The sequence below is a fragment of the Aureobasidium subglaciale genome (genome assembly GCF_000721755.1).
Source record: "Aureobasidium subglaciale EXF-2481 unplaced genomic scaffold scaffold_0, whole genome shotgun sequence".
Taxonomy (NCBI): domain Eukaryota; kingdom Fungi; phylum Ascomycota; class Dothideomycetes; order Dothideales; family Saccotheciaceae; genus Aureobasidium; species Aureobasidium subglaciale.
In genome coordinates, this window is record NW_013566995.1 from 39,552 (window position 1) to 63,038 (window position 23,487).

Sequence of the window (23,487 nt, forward strand, 5' to 3'; positions counted from 1 at the left end):
ATCGCGTGTCTGAAGAAGTGGTAGACGCGTTTGAATTCAGGTTAGTCAAGAGCTAGGTAAAAGGTGTGACTGCGGCGTTCACTGTAGGTTGCCCACGGCAATAAGCCTGGTCCACCGACAATAACGACGACACTCACAATAACAAGACCGTCGTCGAGGCCCACGAGGAGTGATCGAAGATTTGAGAAATTCAGGAGGGCACAGGAACAACACGTCACGGGGCAGGTCACTACTATACTAGCTAGAGGTGTTCATAGTCTTGGGCCAAGGCGTTCGTCTCGACACTGAGTGTCAGCATGGCAATGTCAAGGGAACGTGAGTCGAAGAACGAAACTACGTATGATGCATCAGTAAATGGCTGATGCAGGTACCCGAACACGAAGACACATACCTGGGAACAATGTCCAACAGCACAACCCTCACATCACTGATTGTAGTCAGGGTGATTTTTACGGGACAGCAAGGTCTTTAGGCAGGAGTAAACACAATGTAAACGTACGCAAACTATTTACTTATCAGCAAATATCAAAGGGAAAACGCTATACAACAATACCAATTGTACCAAGGGGGTATCCAAAAACAAAGGCTCTTTCTTCTATCCCACTCATCTCCACTTCTTCCATTACTTTATCTTCTGGTCACGTGCACTAGTAAGGTGCTCTGCTGACTCCTTCGCCAGTTTCATCTTCTTCCGTGCCGATCGACGACAGCAGGTCTCTGAGATCCTTCTTGCCATGTGTACTAGCGGCACCTCCGAAGCCTCTGGCAGAACTCCTGCTTGCTACTCTTCTGCTCGCCGGTCTGTTAATTAGACCATCCGGACGACCTCTTTCAGACACGGGTGCGGAAGGCAAAGTGCCATTAGTCACCACCTCGCCACTGTTGAGTCTAAGAGCAGGGGCAGGTGGCGGTGGCATGCTAGCCTGTTGGGTGGACGAACGGTTTGGTGGAGGGCTATAGTCACTGGCGTCATCTTCTAGTTCTCCATCCTCGACATCCATCATGCTCTCGCTGGAGTCATCGCCAGCGCCAGCACGATGCATAGACATGGCGGATGAAGGTGGCACTTGACCAGCTAGTACTCGCTTCAGCTCTTCAATGCGCATGGCTCCTGAGTTTGTGACGCTGCTAGCACCATCGCCATGTCCAGAAGTACTATTGCTAGGACGACGGCCGGCTGGGCTTCGACTAACTAGACGACTGCGAAGTTGGGAGTGGCTAGTGCCCACCCGTGCTGGACCAGATTTAGAGGTACCCCCATTACCAAAGGTTTCCGACGTGCTACGAGGGCTCTGGTAGGGAAACGTGTTCGCAGCAGCAAGCAGACGACGGTGATCGCCCAACGCAACAAGGTTGGTACCGGACGGGTGTGCAGATGAGGTTCCAGCGCGCGAGCCACTCAATGACGTCGACTTGGGTACGGCAGCAGCGATAGTTGCCAGGAGCTCCTCTTTCGTCCAGACTGCTGTGAGCTCTTCCAAGCAAGATTGTGGAAGATCTGCTTTGGGGCGGCTCGGTGCGCTCAAGAAGTCGCTAGGTGCTACAGACAGACTAGGCAGAGAGAAGCTGCGTCCAGGACTGCCGGGTGTACCAGGCGGAGATGCGATGTTAGCGCTATAAGCGTCCGAGATACGCTCAATCAGCTGTTCGCGATGGTCAAAGGGCCTCAGAGCTTGTGATTCCACGGTGGCCTCGGTCAACCTTGTGGGAGCTGATGCGGCTACCTCGGCAATTCTAGCCAGGGAGACAGCCGGGACTTGGAGGCCGTGTACCCAGATGTCACTCTGCTGTCTGCGGACAATCTCGCTCTGAATCTCGTTGCCGACAACAGAGTGCTCAAAGTTGAATCTGTGAGCCACAGCCCAAAGGTAACCATGCACCAGACTGCCGAGTCTGACCTTAGCTTTGGGATTCTCCATCTTTTGAATGTCCTCTTGTAGGCGAAAGATCATGGGCAAGCCAGAGCGAGCAGCATTGATACCAAGCTTGGTGATGATGGATGCAAGCAGATAGTGTAAGAGCAAGAACTCATGATCAGCTTCAGGACGATCGGCCAGGTGCAGGGCGTCCTCGTAAACCGCAAGGTGCAAAAGTTGCAAGAAGAAAGAGCGACCCTTCTTAACGCCGCGACCGCGTGCGGATGCGTTAGACACCGCTCTACGTGCCATGTTGTTGCCATTGATGTTATCACGCTTGTGCTTCTCGGGAGTGATGGTTTCTTCAATCTTGGAGTCCTTCTCACGAGTTTCAAGATCGAGCCAAGTGCATAGCGCATCCACGTAAGCAACACGGACTGGACGATAAGAGTCGCGCAACAGCCATTGTGTACCTTCCCACACTCCAATTGGAACAGGGTTTTGGTTCTTGGTGGCCTCGTTAGCTGAGGTATCGTTGTTGTTGGCAACAATGAGAATACGCTTGACAGAATCGAGGGCGACCTCTCTAGCAGTGTCGAAGGAGAAGAAGCCGTCAGTGTTGGATCGCTCCCTCAAGCCGCTGCTGGCAGTAGATTCAACAGAAGCGCCATTCGGATCTTCGATAGCGTTTGCGGTTGCAGCAGGCATGTTGATGGTGGCAGATGCAGGCTTGAGACGGAGGAGGATAGCAGAAATCATGTCCGAGATCTGGTCGGTGTAGTAAACATGCATGGCGAGATTGACAATGCATTGGCGCAAATGGGTGAGCAGCTCGACCCTGACAGGAGAAGCGGTCTTAACGACTTCCATGACAGGCGACGTTGGCTTCTCGTTGTTCCCGCTCAAGCTAGACTGAGTAGTACCAAGCTGTAGGACGAGAAGAACATGCTGAACCAAGCCGAGCAGGATATCCATGACAGACAGGCCGATGAGGTTGATGTTGGAGCCGAGAACCTGCTTTACCATAACGGCCAGAACGATCTGCGATTGCAGGGAGTCTTCGACTATGGGGCTGCGAATGAGTATCTCGACGGCAGTAAATAAGACGACGAAGCGGTCCTGGACAGGGGTCGATTCGCAAGCCAGCTTGACCAGGGCGACGGACCAAGCATGTCCAGTGGTGTGTTGAGAGATGTATTCGAGCATGCTCAAGGTAGCCATGCGCACCTGACCACGGTTGTCAACATCGAAGAGGGCCTTGAAGCATTGCATGGCCAATGTGCCGGCCTCTTCTTCAGCAAAGCGATCAGCCTCTTGCGCAGTGCCTCCAGCAGCACGCGGATCTCCTTCCTCCCTCGTGTTTGTGCTACGAATTGTCTGCATGCTGGGGCGGAGTCCTTGTTGTGCATGCTTCTGCTCATTCAATCGCTCATGCAGGGTGGTCAGGTATGTGGCATCCTGCGAGTAAAGGTTGCGCAAGACGGCCGGCAAGAAGACGCTGATCTGACGGCCCGGTTCGCTGGCAAGTGCTTGGGCTTTGGCGACACTGCGTAGAGCCTCAAGACCAGCCTTACGGAGCTTGAGCGCATCGCTAGATCCGCCCGCCTCTTTGTTTGTCTTGTCTGCGTACGTTGTCCACCTCTTGACCACATTGGCAAACTGTTGGCGGTATTCAACGTCGGCGGCGAGGGTAGCATGGTCCTGGTCACGACAGAAAGCATCCCAGACGGGAAGACAGGCTTCAATCAGACCCGTGTCGTTCGAGTGGCCTAGCACTTCTTGCAGGATGCTGAGCACATGGGGCGCGAATAGGGGGAACGTGTCGACCGAGGAAATGCTGGACGAGTTGAGGAAGGCGTGAAGAATGCCCAGTGTGACGTGGACTGCTCCTATCCTGCCCTTGTATACATCTGACGCGGTGCGCTTTTCCAGGAAACTGCCGACCTTTGTGAGTTTGGCCCTGCGACTGGACGCGTAGTAGACGAGGTAACTGAGTTCACTGCCATTCGGTTTGGCCTCGCTCGCACTGCCTGCTGCATTCTTGGGCAACTTGGGGTAGCACTTCAAGATCAAGACCTGATGTTTCGGCCGGCATTTCTGGCGCAGCGCGTTCATGTTGGCTGACTGATGGCGTGAGTCGTGTGTGGATCTCAGGTGGGAGCCTGCTGTGCGAGTTTCTTTGCCGCCTGCTTTGCTTGTCGAGGCACTTTGATTGCCCAACGCCGTATGACACACGGACACGTCGCGGGATGCGATCAACAACGACACTGGAGACGACTCAATCAATGTCACCGTAATCAAACCCGCCCGATGATCCTAAAATGTGGCTGGGCCGTTTGCTTCTTGGCGGCATGCATGAACCATTGAACCCTTTGCTGCGCGTCATGTTCGCACTACTCACATCTGTCAAAGCAGGTTCAGGGGTCTGTATCACCAGGAAAAACATGGCTTTCGTACATCAAGCCTATCGAAGTTTGCGACTCTAGTCTTACTGACCCGTCTTGAGCTACTCTCTATATCCTCTGCTCGCGGGTAGAATCGTGATGTTGTACCCGAATACAGAACGCCATCTTGTGCTCTCACGAAACAAAACTAGAAACACTTACTGCGCCAAAAAGACTCCCGAATATCCATTAGAAAGCGTTGTCCTTCACTTGCGTGCCTTCATTTCATGACTCGCTTCTCGTTACTTGTTCAAAGCTCTGTGTTTTTCTTGCCACGCTTTTGGCTGCTGGGCGTACGGTACATTGGGTGTTGCTGCAAGTTGGATGCGTCAGGTTGCAGCTAACGACCTGCCATGCCCATACCGAATCTTGCTGCTCCTATCTTGTGGAATGTACCAATAGGTTGGAAGCCCCTGCATCACTTGTTAGTCTTTTCTTCAACGTCGGTGTTGTGCTAGATATTCTTACTTGGCAAGATCAATGCCGGCTTCATCGTCGGCATCGGCTCCATATCGGAGAGATCCCATGTTCTGTTGCATGCCGTTCATGTTGTTCGTTGCATAAGCGTGGCTGCTGAGGATGTTGCTGGTGTTGGGTGTAGTGGCCTGGTTGTTACTGTTTCCAAGAGCCTGCATAGGAGGACGCATAGAATTGGGCGCGGGCATGCTCGATTGTTCCCGCTGCGGTTGCGCTTGTGCCTGTACCTGAGCGTGCATCTGCTCTTGCTGACTTTGCTGACTCTCTTGTTGTTCAGACTCGTGCTGCTGCTGGTATTGTTGTTGTTGCTGCTGCTGCTGCTGCTGCTGCTGTTGTTGATGTTGCTGCAGATGATGCTGCTGAGGGGGTTGCAATTGGGGAGCATTGAAGGATGGATTTGCCGGTATACTCTGGTCTCTCCTCTGAGGAGTCTCACGGTCGAAAGAGGTCCTCTCATTGCTCTCGGCAGGCATGCTTGTGACAATGTGCTCGTCTGAGTCGAACTCAAGCTTGGCAGAGCGGCTGTGACTTGTTGCAGGTCTGGGTATGCTGCGAGTAGGGCTACCGTCAATACGATCAGGGACAGCTGACGCACGAGGAGGCGAACTGGACTGGATAACAGGCATGTCGTCATCCCTTTCGTCCAGAATGCTTTTCTTGTCAACAGCGCTCTTGTCGTCCTCGTCGAGTATCTTTACGTTGGCACCCATACCAAGTGGCTTGAACGACGAGAAAGGAGTTGCCTTTAGGGGACTAATGTCTGCGAGAGGACGCAAGGGAGTCGAGCCGAACTTCCAGAAGGGAGCGGGCGATGAGAACTCCATGAAGGCTGAGGGTCGCTGCAGTGTCGAGGGAGGCGCGAGCTTCTGGCTGCTGCGTACAGGAAAGGGTGTATCGAGAGGGCCAATGCGACCATCATCGGTGATGTAGAGTGAAGGCGGCGAGCCAGCAGCGTTGGCGACAGCAGTAAGATGATTGAGGGTGCTCTTAGCAGAAGGAGGGTAGATGAGTTCCGGATCATTGTCGTCAAACTTGACAGGACGGCGAGAGCCACGATCGGGAGTGTAGGCCTCGTTGGCTGTGGGATACGATGAGGGGTAGGTGTGCATTGGAGGGCTGTCGCTCTTCTCGGTCTTGCTGGGAACAGGATGAGCAGCACCGATTGGCTTTTGCTGGGCTGAAGAAGGGGCATGCAGCTGGGCAGGACTTGAAGGGTCGATCATGCCAGAAGGCAGAGGGTTGGGTCTGCGGCAGCCCTTCATGCCCTGGCTGAGGAAAGTGTCACGCTCCTTGGGAGAGATCATCCACTTCATACCCTTTCCGGGCTCGTCGGTGCGACGGGCTATCTTCTCAAAGGCCTTGTTGAGACTGAGGTTGTGACGGATCGAGTTTTGCCAGCCGCTAGTGCTATGACGGTAGAAGGCATAGTTTGCCATGATCCACTTGTAGATGTTGTTGAGTGTCATCTGCTGCTCCGAGGTGGACAGGATAGCCATGCCGATCAACTGGGCGTAAGAGTGAGGAGGCTTGAGATCTTTGGCGCTATCTGCCGAATAGTCGATCGACTCGGTCGACTCGAGCATGACACCGCGAGGATAGCCTCCGAGTGAGACGGGCGATGGGCGAGTACGCTGCGAGGTAGGAATGTTCATGCCGTGGTTACGAATCGGCGTGCCCGGTATGGGGAAGGATTGTGATTGCAGGCCTGCGTATGAATGGGGATGCACGCGGTGGCCGGTGCTGCCATCAGGGAAGCTGGACGAAGGGTGGGCAGGGCGACGCACTGAGGACGAAGGACCGGGCATGTGGGACGACGGGTTCGGTGGCGGGTTGGCATTACGGCCGTCGGCTTCGTGGTCTTCTTCTTCGGACGTGTAAGTCTGGCGGACAATGGCGTCAGCAAAGACTGGGCCGTCGTCTTCATGGCGAGCAGTGGTGATGAAGGCCATCTGTGTGCCACTGATGTCGATGACACAGCCAGAACGCAGGGCGGCACGGTTGCCACGCTTGAGCAGCTGTGTGTCGACTCGGAGACCATTGCGGCCGTTGACCGAGATGAACCACTTCTCCTGTTCGCTGTCGTAAGAGATGACTGCGTGCAGGCGCGAGACCTGTCGGTCGGGACCGAGGTCGATGGAGATCCTTGACTTGGCCGAGGGGTCGTTCGACTGGATGAGAGGTGAATCGAGGGACTCGGCCTTCTCATGCGACTCGGGACGGCCGATGTTGATCTCGACGCCTTGGATGATGTATGTCCAGTTGCGACCAGCGATCTTGCCATAGCCAGGCACGTGCTCTCTTCCTTCGAGCAGGTCGTTGGAGAAGTCGTGTGTCGCATTCACTTGCTTGTCCGAGACCTTGAGCTTGGAGATGACATCGACCTCGGATGGGGTCGAGGGTTCTGTTTCGGCGTCGGATTGTTCGTTGGCCTCGGTGCCCTCTGTGTCTTCTCGTTCGTTCGGACGTGCAGTCGTGACCTTTCTGCGCGTGGCGGCGCGGCCATTGGAGGTGGGAGCATCGTTGGCACGCGCTCTCTTGCGCGAAGTGCGCGAGGGTGTAGCAATGGATTCGGGCGTGTCGGCGTCAGACACGTCGGCAGCGGTGGCCGTGGCTGCTGCGGCCACTTCGGCAGCCTTGCGCGCAGGTCTAGTGCGCCGATTTGACGGCGGCATGGTGATGTGTGGTGTGATGTGGACTGCAGTAATAGAGGGCCGAGTTGTTTTGACAAAGACGTCGCTGTGTCGCGTCGTTGATGTCGGGTTGGAGCGGGAAAAAGCAAGCGGGCTGCAAAGCGATCGCGTCTCGCACCGGGCCAAGAAGTTTGCCTCCGCAAATTTGCGTGGGGATGAGGGCAGACCTGATCTTGTTGGTCTCACCCAACCTCGAGTGTTTTTTATGCAGGTCTGTTGGATATATCTCAGCTGAGACGGTGTCGTCGATGACGGTAATGCTTGCTCCTAAAATTGCTCGAAAAAGGGTGGACTGCTGGCTCTGGAGCAAACAGACCTCGAAACTCCGCAAAGCGAAAGGACGTGCTGTTTATGTTGACTGACGCGCACGATCAACAAAGGTTCTCCGACAATCACTTTGTCCTGCACTTCTTCAGGGAACCACTCGGAATATCACAGAGTCGAGTTCCAAGTCTTTAACAGCTTCACTGCAGATAGGGGCAGTAAAAGGAATAACGTTACATCCGTTTCTATCACCTCTTCATCCGTTGTCGAAAGCGCATCTGCGAAAACCAGGCGTGCTGAGGTCCGCCCTTGTGCGCCCGATCAAACTATCTGCTTGATGACGCTGACTGTTTTCCCCGCTTCCCACAGAACTCAACCTTTGTTGACAAAAGTAAACATGGCTTCAACCTCAATATTGACATGTTCGCATGCTTATGTCATTACTGTCAAGCACTGACAAGCATGTTCCTGGAACAGTTCGCGAGAAGTGCGTCCAAAGGGAATCGTTCGTTGATGACGCCGTACACGTCGTATCTAAGAATAATCGGTACTGTTTCACCGTTCATTAGCCTATTATCCTTTGGAGCTTCTCGTCCATTTTCACCGCCCGTCCTCGTCCTAAACCAGCAGAATACGTAGAAAGCAGTGTGGAACTAGATAGCCTTAAGTGTGCCAATATTCATGTGGATCGCGGACAATGGTTAACCACATCGTGCTCACTTGCGAGTGCGTTCATTTTGCTGGATGCTGTCTGGACAACCCTGGCTTTGCATTGCTAGTTCCCATTCACACTCATTCTCGACCTCGCATGGCCGCGAATGTGTCCTGGGAGGTGCTTTACGCTTGTTGCATATATCTAATTGTCTTACACGAGATAGTGGGTCAGAACAGGTCTCGGATTGAATTTTGAGTGATCATTTGTCGGACATGCACGCAGAACCTGACACTGTTCAAGAGGTCTTTTCGCCAGAGATATAGGTCCTTGCACTGGGAGCAATTTCGCCTCAAAGTGTTAGATTTTCTGTCAGATATGTGTCTAGGATACGAATCACAATTTATAGAGGTCAGATATCTCGTGAAAGTATTTAGAGTCGACTCTCGAGCGAGCTCATTCATATGGTTGAGTGCCGATACCGATCGGGTTAGCTCAGCCTTGGCAGACTCGGGAGAATGCCAAAACTTCCAAGGTCACCGAACCAACAACGCGTACTTGACTTCGACCAACTCGAGTACTAACTGTCCATCTCAAAAGTTTGTTGCTTTCGCGTCATACTGGGTGAAAGTCATAGGAATACATCATGGCACCTAAAGTAGCTGCTGGTACAGTTGGAGCAAACGGTGTTGTCAAGAAAAAGCGCGTTGTCACCACCGCAGCGGACAGAGAGAGAGCCAAAAACAAAGCCGCAGATGCCAGATATGAAGCGGCAAAGACTGATGAAGCAAGAGCCTGGATCAATCCCGCTAAGTTGCTCAATGACTTCTTCTCCAGAGACAGAGAAGATGTTATGGCCCTCAAAATCGGCGCAGGAACCCGACGAGATATTTGTGCCAGAGCTGAAGCTTTGGGCTTGCACGTCCAGATGTTCGATACACAATCACGCAGGAATGGACCTTTGGAGAGCTGGATAGTGCTTGGACTTCTAAGTTCGAGGCATCTCGTGGACGACAAAGTCAGAGACATTCAGCGTCAAAGCAAGAGAGAACTTCAGCGTGCGGAGGATGAGGCCGAAGATGAAGACGAAGCCGATGCTGGAGCCGAAGGGCCCAAGAATCCGGCCGAGATGATTGATCCATCTCTCCGTGAGCAGAAAGCTCCTGTGGCTCAGATGATGCTACCACCTCTCCGACAAGCCACCACTAAGCCTAAGGATATCGTCCAGGACCTACCAGATCAAACTTCAAAGACAACAACTGAGACTGCCCAAATGAGTTTGCCAAGCGAAGAGATCGAGGCAGCGAAACAACTCAGCGATCTCAAAAGCTCCGCCATGCCAGCAAGACCAGTGTTCAGACCAGAATCTAGCCAGGTGGAAGCCACTCGTTCAAGCGAGACCCCAGTAGTGCCTGACGCTCCGCCTTACGACAGTACTGCAGAACAAGCTGTAGCTGAAGATGCCACCGAAAATGATCGCATCGCGTCTTGGGTATCTCAACAAGCTCAACCAGGCCAAACAGACAAAGACACCCTCGACCTCACCGGAACTTGGAAAATCACCTGCGCGGCTATCGCCGAACAACTAGGCTCCTCCTCATCTGACCTGACCATGAAGATCCACCTCGAGCCAACTCAACCCCAGTCCGACAACGACACCGATGATGACCCCGCGACCACCTCCGTCACCTCCTCAGATCAACTTACAGACACCCAAAAAGCCCGCCTCGGGACCTATCAACTCTGGGCAACCTTCAACTTCGGCCTCTACCACGGTCTCATCCGCTTCATGTCCCCCACAACCCCCAACACATCCCCCCTCACACGCTCTTCCTTCGACCTGTCACCCACCCAACTCCCCTCGTCCAAAAACCTCACGTTCCAATATAAATGGCGAGGCCGCGAGACGTCCGACGAGGAAATCAGCCTCGAAGCCGAAAAGGCAATTCAGTGGGTGAAATTCGAGGAAAATGGTGTCAAGCTTACTGGTGTGTTTGAGAGTGAATATTTGGGTGAGACTGGATTTGAAGGGCAGAAGATTGGCAAGGGAGAGGGAGAGAAAGAGGATCTGGGTCGGATGTGGAGCAAGGTTAGTCCTCAAGCCCACGAGGCCGAGGCGAAGTCGAAGGAGTAGTTTTTCTTGGAGATGGAGAACTGGTCTTGCTAGATTGAGAAGAAGCTATCGTTTTGTGACTTGAGAGATGATGATAATAGATTTGCTTTTTGTTTCACTCATCGTGCCCAAGCTCTCTACTCCCCTAGATCGATGCTGGTGCTTGTGAAAGTAATTATTGAGTGGGGAGGCCAGGCCATGCAGCCGAAGGCGATATATTTTCAAGAAGCCCAAGACATGCAGAACAACGCAGCTTGCTAAATATGTTGAAAGTGTGTCGAATGTAAAACTCCGCCTTTTTCATCCTTCGTCAACCCTTTTCGAGATGCATCTAGTCCTCCTCCTCAGGTACATCTTCCTCAGTACCCATAAGTCCAATAGCCCAATGCACTCTCGCGCTAGCCTTTGTCCTAACGAACTTCCTATCATTCTCGGCGTCCAACTCTGATAATCGCTGTTTATTCGCTTCTTCTTGACTCTCGCGATATCGACCGATTCTGAAATCTGAGAATGTGGCTTTGCGTACGCGAACGTGGGGGGGTCCTCTTCCGGCTTCCGCGGCGCGAATCCAGCCACTCTGACATCCTTCAGCGATGATACTGGCGGTAGCCCATCCACTGCGACGCGTAGTTTCGAAGAGGCGCTCGACAAGCCAGGCACGGTGGGAGGCGTCGGTGTATTGAATACCGGCGAAGAATTGTGGGATAATCATGTCGATGAACGCGGCGCCCATCTTGGGGTCCAGAGGGCGGTCTTCGGGTGGTGGTTGAATACCTGCTGCTATGCGGCCGATAGAAATGGCGTAAGGTTTTGTTTGCTCTGCTGCTGCGGCTGCTGCGACATGGGCAGCTGGTGGCATGTGAGGGTGATTGCGAAGGGCGGCTATCATAGCCATGTTGTAGGTGGCCCAGAACACGCTGAGATCCCATGATCGATAAAGCAAAGCCGGTCCAAAGGGTGTGAGGTGCGGCGTCTGGTATTCGGCGTCCAAAGGCTGGAAGTAAGGACCTAGATTTGCGGCTACAAAATCCAAAGCTGCTTTTATGCTGTTCCATTCTTGCAATGCGTTTGCTGTTGCGATATTCAGGTCTATGCTGTCGTATGCGTGTGATGCTGTGCTTCCTGGTGAGTGAGAAACTCCTCGCGTAGAGAACATGTTTGGAGGAGGTGTGGCTGATGGATTATTTGATGCATTAGATGCGCGCCTTCCATTTTCAAGTGGTGAGCCCATGCCAGACTTTTCAACTTTGAGCTTTCTCTTTCGATCTCTCACAGCAAAGTCTGCAATGCGAGAAAGGAGCAGTACAATATGATCGAACGAGCCATATGGTGCATCGGCCCTGCCCAATGGTGCTCGGGGCGGACAGTCAGTGTAGCGACTGAAATCCATCCTGTATATTGTTAGCAACGAAAATGCGCTTAACTCTGCCGAACATACATCAAAGGATCAGTACTGATCAAACTGTGGTAAGCATCTTGCTTGCAATACCACCAATACAGGTCTTTCAGTGTATCATATGTCTCCAGGTTGAATGGTTGTGGGGTAGGCATCGCTTCGCCAATATGACCATATCTATCGTAGCTGACTCCAGTACCACAGATCCCACCGACGATATTTTCGTCGGCTTCGTACATCTGATCCAGCAGTAAATCTTGTGGCGATTGATCTGGAGAGACCTGGGGCATACCAGTAGCCGAGAACCGTGGCATTTGCTGATCTTGTCTGGCTTTCACAGCTTTCATCTGCTTGAAGGTTTTGGTCATCCCAGCAAAGTCCATCTCGACCACCAGCTGTCGAGCGCCGTTCAAGTGACTTTGCCAGTTGGCGTGGTTTGCTGCCATACACTCGTAGTAACCCAGTAATAATGACGCAGCGAACACAGGGACGGTAAGTCTTTTCTTCGGATTGCCTACGCAATTGTGAATTCTTTTCAAAGCATATGCGTAATGCTTGAGTGACGGTGTCTCTGAAGCACCCTGTATCTTTGCTATTTGCAGACTTGATATCGCAAGCATAGATTGCAAGAGGCCCTGATGATGCAGTGCTGCCATGGGCAACGTGTGAGTCCAGATACACTTCCGTACCATGGGCATAGTTTTACTGTCGGAAGATGTTGGGTTGAACCGCCAAATTTGCCTCGCCGAAGTGGTCAATATCGCCGCTGTTTCTGACATGAAATGAGCAAACACCCTTGCTGTGGCTGGATTCTTCAGTGGGTTTGCAACGTGTTCCGGTCGGTAGCTGTCCATTGCACCACTGAACACAAACGTATCAAATGATCGAGCGTCCATCCTAGCTGCGTCGAGTCCGTATCTTGCTTGATTGTAAGAGCGCGCTTTCGAGCCGTGAATATTCTGTGCTTCGAAGTCGTTATCCATGTCGTACATTTCGTCCTCTGTATCAACGTCATAGTAATCCTCATCATGAACTTCAATGGCTGCTTCATCCAGAACACCATTGCGTCCAAGCTGCGTTTGTAAGGGTGCGTTATTGTTCATCATCGAATTATTCTGCGAAGGTGCCTGGTACTGTGTTGGCTGTGACTGCTCGATCTTCGAATCATAGCTGTAAGGTATACCACCCGGCGGCGTCGGCGTCGGATCCGGGACACTCGGACTGATGAAACCGTCTCCATGCCATTGATGTGGCACACCTATCGGCTGCTGGTCGTCGTTGACATATGCATTTGACCAGAGTACTGGCGTGAAATGGCCCTGTATATCCTGTTGCCAGCCAGTGGTAGAATATTGCTCGATATATGGTGACTCTTCCGGGATAGACTGATACAAAATTGGGTTCGGTGGTCCGCTGTCAACAGGGACACCATGAGAGAACGACGAACTCCTGTCAAGAAAGGGTCTACCAGACATGTCTGATGTCTGCTCAAATTGAGTCGATTGTGACATGCCATGCAGAATCGGATCAAAGCCTGGATGTTGAGTAATTGGCGGGGACTGCTGGTGTTCTATGGCATTGCCAATACCACCGTATTCATGTGACATCTGCGATGCAACAGAAAGCGATCGTGGTTGCGAACTGGTATGCGGAGGATATTGCCCATGATGGTTGTGCTCACCAGGCATACCCGAAAGTCCAGCATCAAAAGTTATGGTGGCACCGCCATGTGGTAGGTATTGAAAATCAGCTGGTTTGAAGACAACACGCTGGTTGTAACCTTCGCATTGCCGCTTCGATTTCATGCAATTTTTGCATACTGGTTTGCCTTCGTCACACTTGATTCTGCGTTTTCGACACGTGAGACAACCAGTCTTTGTTCTCTTCCGGGCTGACCTTGCCGCTTCAGAGCTGCCCGCCTGCGCGCTGCCCGGTTCGCGACCTTCCGACGCGCCGCCATTCTCCTGCTTGAAAGTAGTCATCCCGTAGCAAAACTAAGTCGATTGCCCAGGTCTATCTGGAAATTCGGATGGGACACCTCGCATAGTAGATCCTCGTAAAGATGTGAGGTGTAAATAATGACGCCCGCCCGCGCATACACCAATTACACAGGTGATTTGGTGGGGAGGCACTGGCCACTCGCAGCTGTATCCAGAAGTCGGAACGTGCAACCGAGGATCGAGATGTCAGGAGATTCTGCACAAAATAGCAAGCGACCAGGCGCGAAATGATTGTGGTGTTAATAGACGTTTGTCGGAGGAGCGGGCACAAGACGAGAGGTGTGCTTTAGGAAGAGAGAGCCGTGATGGCCAGGTCCTCAGTGTCTATCTGACAACGGCGTCAACGGCGTGGAAACGGGTTTGCTTGTCCCGGCCTCGAAGGATCCGTGGATATGCCGACTCTGTGTGTAAAGCGCGGATGGATTATGTTTCGACCGTGCCGCCCCGCCTTGATGTAATTATCACTGGTGCTCCGTGTGTTCTGATTAATGATTTATATGTAGCTAAGCCAGGGCTAGATGAGACCGGCGCAAGGATTAGGGCGCGATTAATCTAGGAGGTTGGTCGCGCCTTTTCTCCATCTACAGGATTTGCCGAGGCGGGCGTGGGGAAAGAGACAGAGAGAGTAGGACAGAAGGATCCAACACGCACATACTCTAGTAACAGCCATCACGAGAGAGCCAACATATTGCACGATCCTTCGATCAAAACTGCTGTGTGCGCATTGACCGCCACCATTTGGGCACATGTCGTCTGGTTGATGTCGCCGGAATCTATACGACAAAATTAAGTTAACCTTGAGACCCTGATGTGCTCATGGCAAGTTCGCATCAGAGAGACAGTGGTTCACGAGTACTCCCACGTGGATTTTCTTTCCAAGTCGCACAATATGTCACAGTCAAGTGCTGATTTGTTCTGATTTTATTGGTCGGCCTGATATTTGAGATATGCAATGCACGAATACGGAAGGTTGTATAACATGATAGCGTGGATGGCTTTGCTGACGAATCAACTCTCCAATCGAATCATCTCTGCCATGTTTCCACGCCGATCAATAGCACAGGGTGACGTTGTTCTACTGCCACTTTGTCTTGTGTTGGGAATACAAGACTCGACTCTGCCTCCTCTTCCATATCCAAGGTCTTTGCCTGCGTCGAACCTCGTCCTCGCAAGCATTGCCTCTTTGTTTTGGGCGCCAGTCGTGAGAGTTTTGATCAGGTAATATAATGGATCTTGGCATGTTTTTGAATGACAAGGTCCCCAGCTTTCGGCCAAATCTCAATGACTCGCTCAGGAAGAGTACCATTGTCGGATCGGACAAGCCCTCATCGAAGGGGCCCTAATGACTTTATGATTTGAAGGACCGTACTCTCGTATTGCTATCACGTCTTGCAATTGGCTTATTTGCATGTGAAAGTCGCGTCTTTTGAGGTCCGACATAAGCAAGAGAGCTCCTTGCCGACACTACTTGTCCACGTCGCTATTTGTACTGCGGGAAGATGCATGCTTCGAGTATGAGTATAGGACTCGAGGTTTAGGCTTCTGCTCCCACAGAATTGTCTCCTGGTGGGATCTGTCTTGTATTTTGTGACAGCTTGCGAAACAAACCACCACGCTCGAGTAAATGACTGTACATCACTTCTTGGGAGCCTGCGTGCCTAATGGCTATGCCGTGAAGTTGCAAAGAGCATCATCAACATGGAGTTGCTCTAGAATGCAGTCCGGGAAGCCACCCGTCCGTCACGGATGTGTGTTCCGTGCTGGAGATCCAGGACTATGTTCTGTCAAATCTGACATGACGGCTGTAATTTTTGGGCCCTTGCAAACCATCGCTGTCGTCGACTGACATGGTCTGACGATGTGAAGATGACTGGCTTTGGCAATCGTGCTTGCTGCATCCCATCACGTTGCGACCAGCATGACCTGCAAGACCTGCGGCGGCAGGTACAGAACAGAGACACCCTGTGAAGATCTCAACTCGAAAATGACGCGACAAATCCCTTAGAAATCACAGTTTTGCACGTGCTTATCTCGTCAGCGGCGCTGGCCTGCAACTCGCCAACTGGTCGTCGGAGTCGGCCGATCCTTCAACTGCTTGAATAGGTAAGAGGAACGACCACCTTCTTGGTGGCTATTTGTAGCCAGTCAAGACGCATGTGAGCATGAAGACAAGCCTGAATGTGCTGTTCAAGACGCAGATATTCTTTAGAGACGCCGGAGGTACCAGACGAGTGCGTAAGTGTTCTCTTCCCACCGCAGATCCACTGCACCGCCGCACCTTTTCAGTACCTTGGCACCTGCTGCTGGATTTTAACCACCGGAGCGCGGCAGCTCCACGGGCTCTCACGTCGCACTCTAAACCTGATATCGAAATGATTGACCACTTTTGTGGATACTTCGACAGCACGACCTCCTGACAATCGGCAGAATTACAACTCTCCCGACGGCGAACCTGAGCGCCTGTTCGTGGATTGGACGTTGCACCCAACTTCTTCATCCGACGGTGGTGGTTAATTTCGAATTGTTATACTGAAGTGATGTCATTGTGTATACCCCGACGATGGAGAGCTTGACTTGGGGCCACAGTCTCGTGTCCCACTGCGGGCGAATATACTGGGGTTGGAATATAAGAGTAGTGGAGCCCTCTGGAGGGCAACGTCGCGTACTCAGGTAAGACGAGGCTTCAGCACAGGAGGCTGGGCATCTTTCATCATGTATACGATCTCAAACATCTATGTTCTGGCCGCATTCGGCACCATTGGTGGTGCACTCTTTGGTTTCGATGTCTCATCTATGAGCGCACGGATTGATCAGGAGCAGTATCTGGAGTACTTCAACTATCCTGACTCAAACTTGCAAGGAGGCGTGAGTGAGGATATACATACCTTTCGAATCATATGTTGACAAGTTACAGATCACTGCCTCCATGTCAGCCGGATCTTTCCTTGGTGCTCTTGCTGCAGGATCCATCTGTGATGCTGTTGGCCGCCGCCGTTCTCCAATGCTCGCGTCTATTATCTGAATTATTGGCTCGGCCATTCAATGCAGTTCACAAAATGTCGCCCAGTTGATCGTCGGACGCATTGTCAGCGGTCTTGCTGTTGGCATCACCTCCTCTCAAGTTTGTGTGTACCTAGCCGAGCTGGCTCCGGGTAGCATTCGTGGACGTATAGTCGGTATTCAGCAATGGGCTATCGAATGGGGCATTCTCATCATGTTTCTGGTCGCCTATGGCTGTGCCAAGGGCGTCAGTGGCCCTTCCGCCTTCCGCATCGCCTGGGGTGTTCAAGGTATCCCTGCTTTCGTTCTCCTTGGTTCTCTCTTCTTCTTCCCCGAGAGTCCCCGCTGGCTCGGTTCCAAGGGTCGATGGCAAGAAGTTGAAAACACTCTTGCTTTGCTTCATGCCAATGGGAATCTTGACGATCCCGCTGTTCAAGCCGAGTTGCTTGAGATCCGCGAAGCTGTTGCAGCTGCTCAACACACTGAGGGTGTATCTTTCTTGGGCCTTTTCGGCTAGAAGATGTGGAAACGTACCATGTGCGGTACCACTGTCCAGGTGTGGCAACAGCTCCTTGATGGCAATGTTGCCATGTACTGTGAGTACAAATCACGAGGAACGAATTTTTCCAGACGCTAATTCGGGCTCAGACATTGTGTACATCTTCCAGATGGTCGGCCTCGGCGACCAAACTCTGACTTCATCAATCATCCAATATGTCATTTTCCTCGTCACAACAGGTCTCATTTTGCCATACATCGACAAAATCCCTCGCCGTCTCCTACTTACTGGATCTACAATATGCTGTATCTGCCATTTAGGACTTATGGCAAACTATGGACACTCCGTCGACTCGATTAATCGAAACTCAATATTAAGATGGCAGGTCGACGACAACACTGCCGCCAAGGGCGTTATCGCAGTCAGTTACATTTTTGTTACGGTTTGACATCGTTGAACTAATGAAAGACGTAACAGAGTGCTTGATTCTTGGAGCTGATGGGAAACATCAGAGCTATATCTATCTACTGCTGAACAAACGACTACCACAGCTACCAGCAAACAAGGTAAATCAAAGCTATGGCCACAAGTATGGGCAGGCATATTCAAGTGACATGGGCTCCGTGTGGTTGGATCTATTCTTCGGAGGTCTTCCCTCTCAAATACCGTGCCACTGGTGTCGGCCTCTCTGCTGCTACAAACTGGTAAGTCTTACGTTGACGAGTCTGCGTGAAGTACAGCCGCTAAGTTCTGTTCAGGATCTTCAACTTTGCACTGGCATACTTCGTCGCCCCTGCTTTCACTAACATAACCTGGAAAACCTACATCATTTTCGGCGTCTTCTGCTTCACCATGACATTCCACATCTTCTTCTTATATCCGGAAACCTATGGCAAGACCCTTGAAGAAATTGATGTCCTCTTCGACGCCAATATTCCTGCCTGGAAGAGCAGTCAAGTCAAGAGCCGCTTCAGCGAGAGATTTGACACTGCAGTCCGCAAGGGTTCTCTCACCGAGCACGTCGAGAACGAGGCTGACGAAAAGAAGAGTTCTGAGGCTGCTTTTCAGAAGGAGAGTGTGTAGATCTATCAAGCCGGACTTGAGTTTGACGAAAGAAGCATGAAATAACGCCGCGATTCACACACGTATTGTGCCTCGAAACAGCTACAAGCTTCATATGCATTACCATATAAGGAGGTCTAGATGTGGACTGGAGTCTGGAATCAGCCTCGGATATAGAGGTCGGGCATTAGAATGGGAAGACATGGACTGAAATCATGGAGGAAGAAGGCTAGAAAGTGATACCACCTTGTTTGATCATTACAAGTAAACTTACAGCTTTTCTGAGCCAATCTCGTCATGTCACCACGGCAGCACAAAGCACAACCGCATAGGCTTAGGACTCGTAGAAATTATTAGCTCTCCGTGCAGTCGCATCAATGGACGGTTCACATGCTACGTCAAATTAACGCGTCTTGACTTCTGCTTGCCGATTGAAGATAATCAGGGGTTAAGACTATGTACATACCTTAGCACCGTACAATGTGGCCTTTCTTTACCAGGCATTTGCCATCAGTCTTCTTATCCTATCAGCATGTGAAAGTGCTCTGTCAGTTGAGCAAACATGCCAGACCTCGAAGTATGGGCCAGAAGTGGTGATCATCACGACATCCTTTTTCGATATTCTTGCAGAGCCGAAACGTTCTCGATGCCACCGACACTTGTCTCCCACCTCCTGATAGGCACCAAGATGATATTCCAAAGGACAAAAGAGATGATTCCGCTGAGGCTCGAACTCAGGACCGCCTGTGTGTTAGACAGAAGTGATAACCAACTACACCACAGAACCATGTGCTTGATGATGAGCCTGAGACACTACAATCTATGTTCTTCAAGCCATTGTCGAACAGAGCACTGACGCGGTGCTCATCTCCTAGGTTCAGATGGTGTGTCGAGATGTTATGTCGGTCAAGTCTCTTGGTGGTGCGTCGACAATACCGCGAGGCCTCGATGAAGTCCCAGCAAGACGATCGGTTGAAGTCTCAGGATGTAAAATCAATCGAAGCACAGCACTCGCGACTCGGTGCCCAACATGCGTTCATGATGTAACTCATGGCGAACGACGACGACTCCACTTCTGTGACGACAGGAGAGTCAGGTCTGCCCATCAAACATGTCTGCGCTGATGTCCCGGATGTCCCGTATGTATGTCTGGGGAAGAACTTGGCCGAGAAAAGGTTCGTGTAGCCAAGCGGATCTCTGGACCTTGACATTGTTGCAAGTTATTGCGTGGTGACGACGGTCGCGTTCATGCCGGGGTCGGGCTGCCAGAGGCAACGGCTAAAATGGTGACATGGCGATGTGCCTCCTCGTCTTGCTCTGAGCAGAGCCGATGCTTGTCATTTTGACAAGAGCTGCCTCACGAAAGAGATCGCGTACCAAGAAGAGGCTCTAGAACAAAGTCTTGTGTATATTGGTGGAAGTTGTTGAGCGATGAAAGTGGCAGGTGTCAAGAAAGTATAGCGTCACTCGGTGAATTCGATTTGCCCCGACGCCAGCCGTGTTGTCCGCCCTATTCCTTCGTAGCCATTTTTTTTTTATCATCCTACATCTTGTGTAACATATCTTTTTTGTCGATAGACGATCCAGAGCACTAGTTGCTTCTCATCATGCAGCAGGATCCGTCGAGTCAGGAGTATGCGGAAGAGGTGGCTCGTCTCCGTGCGAGCGAGTCTGACTCTGATGCCGAACTTATGGTATGTGATATTTTCCTTGTTCGACTTCCATGTTACCAGAAGAGGTTGCGTGTACATTGTATTATGATCAATCCTCCACTGTTAACTCGAGAGAGAGAGAGAGAGAGAGCGAGATGTTCGTGCTAACACTCAGGCTTCGTAGGAAAATTTGGGTTACAAACCAGTCTTGTGAGCGAACCGATTATCTTTTCTCGATCTTAACTCATCCTTGATAAGACATCGCTCCTACAACTTGTTCCATAACTTTGCCACATCTTTTGGTGAGTCGAATAAATCTTTCGTCATGACGCCCAGAACTGACCTCCTTGTCAGCGGCACTGTACTTTGTAGGAGGTGTTAGAGTCACGTTCTCTACAGGTATCAGCGCAGGCGGTCCTCTTGCATACTGGTTAGTTCTTGATGGTTCTGTATGGTTGGTTCAAGTGGCTGACCGATGCAGGACTTCGTATATCGTGACTTGCGTTTTCACTCTCATTACAGCAGCCGTGATTGCAGAGATCTGTTCCTCCCTGCCACTCGCCGGGTCCATCTACCTCTGGGCTGCTGAGGCAGGTGGACCTAGGTTCGGCCGCTTCCTCGGCTTTGTCGTTGCTTGGTGGTCTACCACTGCTTGGACAACATTCTGCGCCAGCAATACCCAGGGTGCTGTCAACTACCTCCTAGCCGAGATCGTAGTCTTCAACGTCGACTTTCCTTCGGACTCGGATCACATCAAGTATCGTGCGGTACAATGGGCGGTCACTGAAATTATGCTTGCGGTCGCTTGTATCGTGAACTTGCTCCCACCAAAGTACTTCCGCTGGATCTTCTACGCATCCTCAGGCATGGTGTTGCTCGATTTCGTACTCAACATGGTCTGGCTGCCAATTGGAGTTGCTCAAGCATATGGCTTCCGCACTGCACACGAAGCCTTCATGACTACGTATAACGGTACTGGGGCTCCTGCAGGCTGGAACTGGTGTTTGTCCTACTTGGCTACTGCCGGCATCTTGATTGGATTCGATGCTTCTGGCCATGTAGCTGAGGAGACGAAAAACGCTAGTGTTACGGCTGCTAGAGGTATATTCTGGAGCACCGTCGTCAGCGGTATCGGTGGCTTCATTGTTGTAATCTTGTTCTTGTTCTGTTTGGTAAGTCATACGTCGTTGTGTCGATGTCGCAAATTAGAAACATGCTGATCGTCTCCAGCCTGACGCCGACACCTTCTTCACATATGGTTCTGAGCAGCCATTCGTGCCACTCTATGCTGTAGTACTCGGCCAGGGTGGGCATGTGGTCATGAACATCGTCTGCATCGTCGCTCTCTGGTTCAACACTGCAATCGCTGTCCTCGCCGCATCAAGACTGGTGTTTGCCGTCGCAAGAGATGGCGTTCTGCCTTACTCTGGCTGGGTCTCTCAAGTCAACAACGGCCAGCCTAAGAACGCCGTGATTGTCGTCTGGGTCGTTTCAGCCATCATTACCTGCACAATCCTTCCATCCAGCACTGCATTCACCAGCCTGGTTTCAGCCGCTGGTGTTCCTTCCGCCGCTGCATATGGTCTGATATGTCTCTCGAGACTGATCCTCACGCCAAAGACATTCCCCAAACCTCGATGGAGTCTTGGAAGACTCAGCAAGCCTTTCCAATTCATAGCCGTTTTTTGGAATGGCTGGGTTGTTGCTGTCTTGTTCTCACCGTATGCTTTCCCTGTCACGGCTGGTAATCTAAACTACGCTCCTGTGATCATGGGCATTGTTACGATATTCGCTATCATATCGTACTTTGTCATTCCTGCAGAGCGATGGCTGCCCAGTCACAGGATTCAGCAGACGCTTGAAGCCGAGGGACCCAAGTCTTTGCGTGTCGAGACAATCGCGCAAGATTAGAGTCACAAAGAGCTCATGGAATCTTGTACATATCGCTCAACAGTCCGCCATGTACATACCGTTAAAATTTAACGCATATTTCGATATAGAAAATGCGCAAAGCATCATTTCCAGTGTACAACTTGCCGATGCCAAATCACTGCACACTCTGACAGTAACCTTCGCTATCTGGTTTGTGTCAAATCTATAGCACTATTCGTGGCGAGCTCCCAATATACAAGTTGGACCAGATGTGTTGACCATCAATGTACAAAGTCCAAGCGAAGGATGACGATGCCTTGCCCGCCCAGCGAGATCGGACTTCTGTATGGCGACAATGATTCGCCAACAAGGTAGATAGACGGACGCACGCATGCAGCTGTGGGCTCTTTGAGCACCAAAGATACGGCAAGCAGGAAAGTGGATAGTGTAGTGGCACCAGCATGTTTGTATGTTGCAGCGACACAAACACAGACAATACACAATCTCATCGGTGTCGACCACCATGACATGATGTTTACGAACAACACAGACCACAAGCATATGCGCGCAGCTTGTCAGCATCAACAGAGCTCCTCCGGCAACGACACGGGAGAAGAGCGGAGAAGCTGCACGCTACCGGCCGCGGACGACTCGGACTCGAGACATGGGTGCAAAGTTGCTTGTCACAGTGTCGTCACCCTCGAGTCCGACCTGCACCGGCGTGCTCCCTCAATACGGCCTGGATGTAGCGCCGATATTCAGCGGTGCAAAGATGTCTCGGGCATATCGGAAAAGCGTTTGCGAATAAGATGGCTCCACGTCGCAGGTGGTTTGAGGCTGAGCTGCAAAAACATGCCTCAGGAGATGAGAGTGTTTTTGGAGCGATGGGAAGCAAAAGAGGGGGCCAGCTTCAGGAGTTCGGTGACTGGCTTGGCTCCGTTAGCGCGAAGGCACTAACAGCAACAGCCAATAACTTGCGACTACGCCTGGTTAGTGCGACATTTTTGGCTTTTCGCGCGTTATCTCTGCGTAGACTTTGACTGCTTGCTTCGCGATGCTTGCTTGCTTGCTGCTGTTGCTGCTCAACAGGTGCTGTCTGCTGCCGTCGAGCGCGACGACCTTTGCGACGCCAATGTCCACTTCAGTAACAGCTCTCTCCGGCCAAGGGCTTCAACAGTCCAGGTATGCAAAGAGATAGCGGTAACAGAGGCCATGGACAAACAGCGAAAGACGACTCTGATGAATATTTTTTCATTGTCGGACGCTGGAGAAAAAAAGAATAATGCAAGGGCTCAGTCACGTGTTCGATGAAGGGTGGTGGGAAGTTGGAACGAGGAAGGCGCGTCTGTGGACTGTGGACTGCGGGCTTTTGCCATTTGGCGGTGCACACTGACTCCTCTCTCACCCACTCTCACTCTCTCCCTCGTCGTCGCCAATGCCTCTGACCGTCGCCTGTTTCTAATTCTGCCGTTGCGCCTCTCGTCGTCGCTGTCGCCCCTCTCCACAGCGC

At 51.7% G+C, this 23,487-nt stretch overlaps 6 protein-coding genes across 6 annotated transcripts; 3 read left to right on the forward strand and 3 right to left on the reverse strand.

The window, feature by feature from the left end:
• Positions 1-262: 262 nt before the first annotated feature.
• On the reverse strand, positions 263-4,052 carry AUEXF2481DRAFT_115006 (uncharacterized protein). Its single transcript, XM_013493093.1, has 3 exons — positions 554-4,052; positions 392-504; positions 263-333 (listed from the first exon to the last, which is right to left on the reverse strand). Exon 1 carries the CDS (start codon positions 3,969-3,971, stop codon positions 648-650), a length of 3,324 nt encoding a protein of 1,107 aa, XP_013348547.1. The 5' UTR covers positions 3,972-4,052; the 3' UTR covers positions 263-333; positions 392-504; positions 554-647.
• Positions 4,053-4,234: 182 nt separating this feature from the next.
• On the reverse strand, positions 4,235-8,504 carry AUEXF2481DRAFT_75192 (uncharacterized protein; the record flags this gene model as incomplete). Its single annotated transcript, XM_013493094.1, has 3 exons — positions 4,235-4,713; positions 4,769-7,513; positions 8,452-8,504. 3 exons carry the CDS (start codon positions 8,502-8,504, stop codon positions 4,641-4,643), a joined length of 2,871 nt encoding a protein of 956 aa, XP_013348548.1. The 3' UTR covers positions 4,235-4,640.
• A 525-nt stretch (positions 8,505-9,029) lies between these two features.
• AUEXF2481DRAFT_24414 (uncharacterized protein) lies at positions 9,030-10,517 on the forward strand (the record flags this gene model as incomplete). Its single annotated transcript, XM_013493095.1, has 1 exon — positions 9,030-10,517. One exon carries the CDS (start codon positions 9,030-9,032, stop codon positions 10,515-10,517), a length of 1,488 nt encoding a protein of 495 aa, XP_013348549.1.
• Positions 10,518-10,827: 310 nt separating this feature from the next.
• Positions 10,828-13,874, reverse strand: AUEXF2481DRAFT_24415 (uncharacterized protein; the record flags this gene model as incomplete). The annotated part of the gene is made up of 2 exons (XM_013493096.1): positions 10,828-11,887; positions 11,935-13,874. 2 exons carry the CDS (start codon positions 13,872-13,874, stop codon positions 10,828-10,830), a joined length of 3,000 nt encoding a protein of 999 aa, XP_013348550.1.
• Positions 13,875-16,604: 2,730 nt separating this feature from the next.
• AUEXF2481DRAFT_45388 (uncharacterized protein) lies at positions 16,605-18,474 on the forward strand (the record flags this gene model as incomplete). Its single annotated transcript, XM_013493098.1, has 8 exons — positions 16,605-16,757; positions 16,807-16,901; positions 16,941-17,382; positions 17,410-17,488; positions 17,541-17,833; positions 17,860-17,861; positions 17,991-18,095; positions 18,150-18,474. The coding sequence occupies 8 exons, from the start codon at positions 16,605-16,607 to the stop codon at positions 18,472-18,474; spliced, it is 1,494 nt and encodes a 497-aa protein (XP_013348552.1).
• A 1,586-nt stretch (positions 18,475-20,060) lies between these two features.
• On the forward strand, positions 20,061-22,016 carry AUEXF2481DRAFT_22 (uncharacterized protein; the record flags this gene model as incomplete). Its single annotated transcript, XM_013493064.1, has 6 exons — positions 20,061-20,147; positions 20,290-20,315; positions 20,364-20,407; positions 20,460-20,535; positions 20,587-21,277; positions 21,336-22,016. 6 exons carry the CDS (start codon positions 20,061-20,063, stop codon positions 22,014-22,016), a joined length of 1,605 nt encoding a protein of 534 aa, XP_013348518.1.
• Between the last annotated feature and the right edge of the window lie 1,471 nt (positions 22,017-23,487).